Source organism: Heliconius melpomene, chromosome 14 (assembly GCF_056956725.1).
Source record: "Heliconius melpomene rosina isolate 202511_hmr_F chromosome 14, ASM5695672v1, whole genome shotgun sequence".
NCBI lineage: Eukaryota > Metazoa > Arthropoda > Insecta > Lepidoptera > Nymphalidae > Heliconius > Heliconius melpomene.
In genome coordinates this window covers 6655987-6662360 of record NC_140402.1, presented here as the reverse complement: position 1 = coordinate 6662360, position 6374 = coordinate 6655987, and the positions used below count along the sequence as shown (strand labels likewise).

General features: G+C 32.4%; 1 protein-coding gene across 1 annotated transcript; it reads right to left on the bottom strand.

Annotated features, from left to right (window-relative positions):
* Positions 1–2159: 2159 nt before the first annotated feature.
* LOC146532173 (uncharacterized) lies at positions 2160–3585 on the bottom strand. The gene is made up of 4 exons (XM_085197757.1): positions 3559–3585; positions 2836–3037; positions 2625–2728; positions 2160–2282 (listed from the first exon to the last, which is right to left on the bottom strand). The coding sequence occupies exons 1-4, from the start codon at positions 3583–3585 to the stop codon at positions 2175–2177; spliced, it is 441 nt and encodes a 146-aa protein (XP_085053883.1). The 3' UTR covers positions 2160–2174.
* Between the last annotated feature and the right edge of the window lie 2789 nt (positions 3586–6374).

Here is a 6374-nt window from a genome sequence, read left to right as displayed (position 1 = left end):
CCATTTCTTCGCCCTGGTGTCGAGGCAAAGCGGGGCGTAGAGTTCTGCCCCTCAACACGCAAAGTTTCCATAAAGTGGAGAAAGTGGGGAAAGGAGTGTCTTAGCACTAGGTTCCCTCTGCCTACCCTGCTTTGTGCAGGATACAGCATGAAGCTAATTTGATTTTAGTTGATGAGGCCTCAGTCGTGGCGCAGGAGCGCAAGCGTGTGACGCGTCAGGTTGTAGGTTCGATTCTGACTCGAGGAAATGAAATATTTAATAGTTTCATTACTTCAATCTGGTGTCGAGGCAAAGCGCGGTGATGAGTTTCGTCGCTCAACAAACAATGGCTTCAAAATTCAGAGGAGAATGGGGAACAGAATGTCTTAACACTTGGTTCCGTCTGCCTACCCTGCTGTGTGAAGCTAAAAAAATTAATCAATTAAATATTTGAACACGCTCCTCTTGGAAACCATCCACTAAGCCATACGTTCTCGTCTAGCTGTGTCGAAATTCTTTAACGCTTATTACAATTTGTTATAAATACAAATATTTAATAATATTTTCAACGTTTTTAAAGTGTTTTTCCACATTTAGAAAAGAATTTATTATCATTTTAATTATCTTTATACATTTTCCTCATTTAAGCGTTAGACATCATTATTTTATTTTCTTTATTTTTTTATTAATAGCTCTCTACTAACTCTACTAACCACTAAATTAGTCCAATTTAGGGTCAAGGCAACATAATGCACCCAATTTAGGGGCAATGTGTAAAGGATATTTGGACATTAACATGAAACTGTCGACACCCAGTCAAAGATTTCTGTAGTAAAACACTTAAATAATTTTAATTAATTTATTTTAATGTTTAAACTTCATATTCATCTATAATTGGCACTGAATAATACCTTGGAGCTGTTATGTACCAGCGAAAGAAAAGCATTTATTGTAATTTTTATATTTAAATTATATTTATTTTATCTACGCTGTATCCCACATAGCAGGATAAGGAGACAGAACATAGTGTTAAGGCACTCCGTTCCCCATTTTGCACCTAAGTTTCGAAATATTGGGTGTTAAATGGTGAAGTGAAGTTTGTCTTATTAACAGAGCGAATATATGAAAATAATTCATTCCGGGAATCGAATTTGAACCTACAACCGCCGCTTCCAGGCAGATGCCGCCGCGCCACAACGGCCTTAACAAATAAGATACTTGTACATTAAATATACTATTTCAGTAAATAGAAAAACATCGAGAAACTACGAAATAATTGATAATATTAATTAAGAATAATATTATGATAATAAGAACATGATAGACTTTTGACTTAACCTCAGCTTTCAGCGAAATTTTAAAATATTTTTATATACATTATTTCTTTCTATCTGTAGTAAAGGTCACGGCTTCTAGCATTATAAGTTCAAATATCGATATTGTCTCAATACTTCCTCGTGAAATGAGTAAGCAAGTTACATATTAGATACGAATATAAACCATTGCATGTTGAGTGGAGACTCCTTTTAATAGCATGATTGTTGGGAGTTCTATTTCCAGTTAGGGAAATGAAATGTTTAATATTTTCATTTCTCTCTGGTAACGAGGAAAAGCGCGGTGTTAAGTACCGTCACTCAACACGCAATGCCTCAAAATTCGGTGGAATAAGGTGGAATTCAACGCCCAATTGTTATCAAACCTACAACCGTCGCGTTTACAGTCGTATGCTGCTCTGCGGTGTGAAGATGGCTCCGATCACCTTATCTATACTAATATAATAAAGCGGAAGAGTTTGTTTGTTTGTTTATTTGTTTGTTTGTTTGAACGCTAAGATCTCTGGATCTACTGGATCGATTTACTTTGTTTTTGTTTTGTATGAAAGCTGCATTCTTCAGAAGTGCTATAGGCTATATAACATTACATTACATATATATACTAATAAATTAAAATACTTTCTAATTAGACATGCAATTAATTCTGCCATGTTAACAACAACCGTCGTCGCTACGCGACCGCGTTCGTTACCGCGTCATTTTGATATTCATCCTTATGAAAATAAATATAATAGTCACTTTTAGCATTTCATCTAGATTGAAATTATATTTCTATAGAAATTATATTCTTATATTTCAAGCAGGCGTAACCGCGTCCGGGTCCGCTAGTTTTTAATAATTATACATATGCTATTGTAGTACTTACTCATATATAGACGGATCACTCAATAACACTCTCTCCCTGGCAGCGGCAGCTCCGGAAATAGCATCGAGAACATTTGGCACCTGAGGTTGTCCCACGAGGATGTTCTGAAGAGGAAAAATATATATTCTTTATTACATATAAATCTATATATATATGAATATTTTTAATTTTTAAGTTTGCTCTTAAAAAATCTTCCAGCCAACTATATAGTAGAAGTGAATGAGTGCCACACAATGGAATAAGAACTATCAATGCAATCGTAAAAGTAAAGAAATTAAGAAACCGGCTTAGCGTGAGTTGGACTTAGATACCGAGTCTTTAGTACCAATTTCAAGATTGTAGGTTAACGGGAAGTAGAACTTAACAAACTTAAGTTTTAAGGTATATGCACTCATTTTGTATGAAATGAACTACAAATATAACTTTGTAGAGATTTTTTTACTTACAGAACAAGCGTTGCACGGCATCACGGGCACCCCGATAGGTTTCTGGCCTAATAAAGCTGCGCCTATACCGAAAACTGCAGCTGCTCCTTTAGCTATTAATGCACCTTTAGACATAAAATACACATTAAATATATGAAGTTAGTGTGTGAAGTTAAATAGTGTTGTAAATATAAATATAAAGTTAGTGACTTATTTTCTCTTCTCTATTTACCTTTAAGTGCAGCAGCTTTAAGGGCTAGAGCAGCTATGCCCTTAACCGCCATGAGAGCAGCCGCGCCTTTCACAGCAAGCCCTGTACCCAACAACGAAGGTACTTGTACTCCACATGGAGTTTGGTTAATAATACAAGGTGAATTTGGTGTGTAAATCACTGCGGAAAGGCACGGTGACGTCAGCAAGGAGAAACAGGCCACCTGGATAATGAACAGATTATTATTTCTTCTTCTTAGCTTCATGCTGTAATCCGTCAATTATCAGGGTAAGCAAAGGAACCTAGTGTTCACTCCGTTCCCCACTTACAACCGAATTTTTTGAGACATTGTGCACTTTAAAACCTGTCGCGTTTCTTCTATTTTTATGCGTATTTGCTCTGTAGTTATGACAGTATTATAGTATTATGGCATATTAGTTATAGTTCATTTTTGTATTACGCAAAAATATAGTTACATTTAAATAATTAATAATAATATAGTTTTTAAATATTATACATATAGATAAATTATTGTTATTATTATTAATAATTAAAACAATATTAAAATATGTATATGAAATATTATTAAACAAATATTATTTATACCTTTATATTATATCAATTTGCAAACTCTCTTAAATCATATCTATTACGATATTTTGCAAATAAATTGTAAATATGACAATTGACAAGTAAAAGTAAAGATATTCGAACATATTATAGAATGTAAAATATGCAACTTACCGATAAAGTTATCATTTTGAACTCCATTTTGACTCACTCAAGTTTAAAATTGAAAATAAAAGTAAACTTCAATGTCAATCATATTTATAGAATATGTAATTAATTAAAAATGACATAATTACATTAGTTTAAATCATATAGCGCAATTATGTAATGACTTTAGTTAAGTTCATTTAACTAATGCTTATATGATTAATAGTGTGACGTTAGATATATGTAATTTTTAAAATTTGATCTCAATTATCCTTTATTTAAAGCTAAATACTTATAATTTTATTGTACAATATACACGTATTGTTTTTTAAAGCTTCTCACTTTATCCTGCACATAGTAAGATAGGTAATTCCGTACTTTTCCCCTAATTTCTGGACGCATTTTGTGTTAAGTGGCTGAATTCAATGCCTTGTTTTGCCTTGTTACCGAAGTTTTCTTAATTAAAAATTGATAATTCATGACAATATAAAATTAATTATAAAATAAGAGATTTAATGTTCATTATTAAATGTTGATGTAAATAGTAAAAACGCCTACCAAAAATGCAAGAGCAAAATGGAATATGATAAATTTTAATATCTGTATTTCTTGCTAAACGAAATACTGTATTTTAGCTATATTTTTTAATTTTAGTAAGTTGTAATTTATTTCTCTTTATGCCATATTTTATAGATATTATGACAATTTATCTAATAAATGTACAAAATTTCCCGTATAAGTAGGCCCTATTTATGTTTTACGAAAGTGTTTTTTAAATTTTAATATTAATTTACGTTTTAAATTTAATTAAATAATTATACGAAGAACTACAAAATCACTAAAATTGAATCTGTCCAATTACTCATCACATGGAGAAGTGGTTGTACAAATACATATAAATTGGAAGACCCAAATCGATGTCAGTATCACACATCGCACACAAATGTTAATTATGTGCTCTACAATACGGACAGAGTCGACTGTAGAGCCTTATTCTGAGGGGAAATATTATAATTTACTAAATTTAATATATTTCATACAATATTAGTATTTAAATTATAAAATATAAACATTTTAAGTAATAATAAAGTTTATTACCTATTTTTTCAGAAGTTAGTATGTACAAATACTAAGTATGTAGGAGGCCGTCATGGCGCAGTGGCACAAACGTGTAACTGTAAGCGTGACGGTTGTGAGGTCGATTCCCACTCGTTAAATGAATGATTTTTTATATACCTACTATATTTTATATATTCTCGAAGACCTCATATTTATGAGGCCGTTGCAGGAGCACAAGGGTGTGACTGTAACATATTATTTTTTAATATTTTCATCTCTCCACTTTCGCGCACTAGGTTCCCACTGCCGTCCCTGCTGTGTAGGGTATACAGCATAAAGCTCAATAAAAAATAGTACTTCATAATTATTCTGGTATTTTGTTTTTAAACCGTAAGTATCACTTATAATTACTAATTTATATTGTTTATTACAAAACTAACAATTATTGTTTTATTAACATCATAATAACTCAAAATGTAGTTTATCATTGGAAATATTTAATTGAAGTATATAAGCAATATATTTTTTGTTAGCATTAATAATTATCTATATATATAATAAAACTGTAAGTCATCGCTGTCTGTATATAGAAAATATATGAGAAAAAATATTATTGACACCATTTATAACGGTGAGGCCGCCGTAGCACAGCGGCTCAAGGGTGTGAGTGTAACGCGACGGTTGTGGGTTCGATCCCCACTCGAGGAAGTGAAATATTTATTTACGTTTATATTTCCATTTCTTCGCTTTGGTGTCGAGGCAAATCACGGCGTTGAGTTCCACCGCTCAACACACTCAAGGATTCAGTGAAAAGTGAAAAACAGAAATATCTTAATGGAAAATAGGGTACCTTAACACAAGGTTCCAAAATTCCCTTTACCTACCCAGCTATGTAAGGGATACAGAGTAAAGCTAAAAAAATATAAATTAATAAACAAATAACCATTGAACGACCATGTAACTCAGACTATGCATAACCTTAACGTCTACAGTAATAATCAAATATCTCATAGATATTATATACATTCAGAAATACATATAATAGATATTATTTTCAATGCACTGATATTTATCATATTTATAGGTGGGAATCGAACTTACGACCTCCAATTAAATTAATCATTGACTGGTAGACTTACAATAGCCTTCATCACTAAAAAAAGGTGGTCTGTGGTTGTCTTATTATTTATTTTTAATAAGTTATTAGGGCGGAGGACATCATGGCGCAGTGATACAAGCCTGTGAATGTAACCACGACGTTTGTGGGTTCGATTCTACTAGGAAAAATGGATTATTATTTAATAATACTTTCATTTCTTCGCTCTGGTGTCAAGTCAGGTCGGCGCGGCGTTGAGTGCTGCCCCTCAACAAGCAAAACCCCAATAATACAGCGATGCATGGGGGTCGGAGTGTCTTCACACTAGGTTTTCCCTGCCTATCCTGCTATAGGCGAGAAGATAAAAAATAATTTAGTAGGTGCCTGTCTCTAATAATAACGGTATATGTAACGTTAACTTAAGGTCATCGTAGTACAATAGGACTATGTCTGACTCTATATGCGATAGTTGAGATGTTTTTTATCCTCATCTGAATATATGTTTAAGAAAATTAAAAGAGAAAGGAGTGTCTAGACACCAGATTGCCTCTATTACTCTGCAATATTCAAGACTTATTTCACTTTTTATTTATATTTCATTTTCTTTTTGTACGTGTTTTGATTAAAATTATTTAACATTCAAATACAATGTTATTTTAATTTTATCTTATACCTAAATACGTTACAA

Bases quoted from the DNA above. Each gene is read 5' to 3' on its own strand.
- LOC146532173 (XM_085197757.1), bottom strand. From the start codon at position 3,585: ATGGAGTTCAAAATGATAACTTTATCG. The intron at 2,729-2,835 runs GTAAATAGAGAA...TTATGTCTAAAG, and splicing joins TAAAGCTGCTGCACTTAAAG to GTGCATTAATAGCTAAAGGA. The intron at 2,283-2,624 runs GTAAGTAAAAAA...TTTCCTCTTCAG, and splicing joins TGCCGTGCAACGCTTGTTCT to AACATCCTCGTGGGACAACC.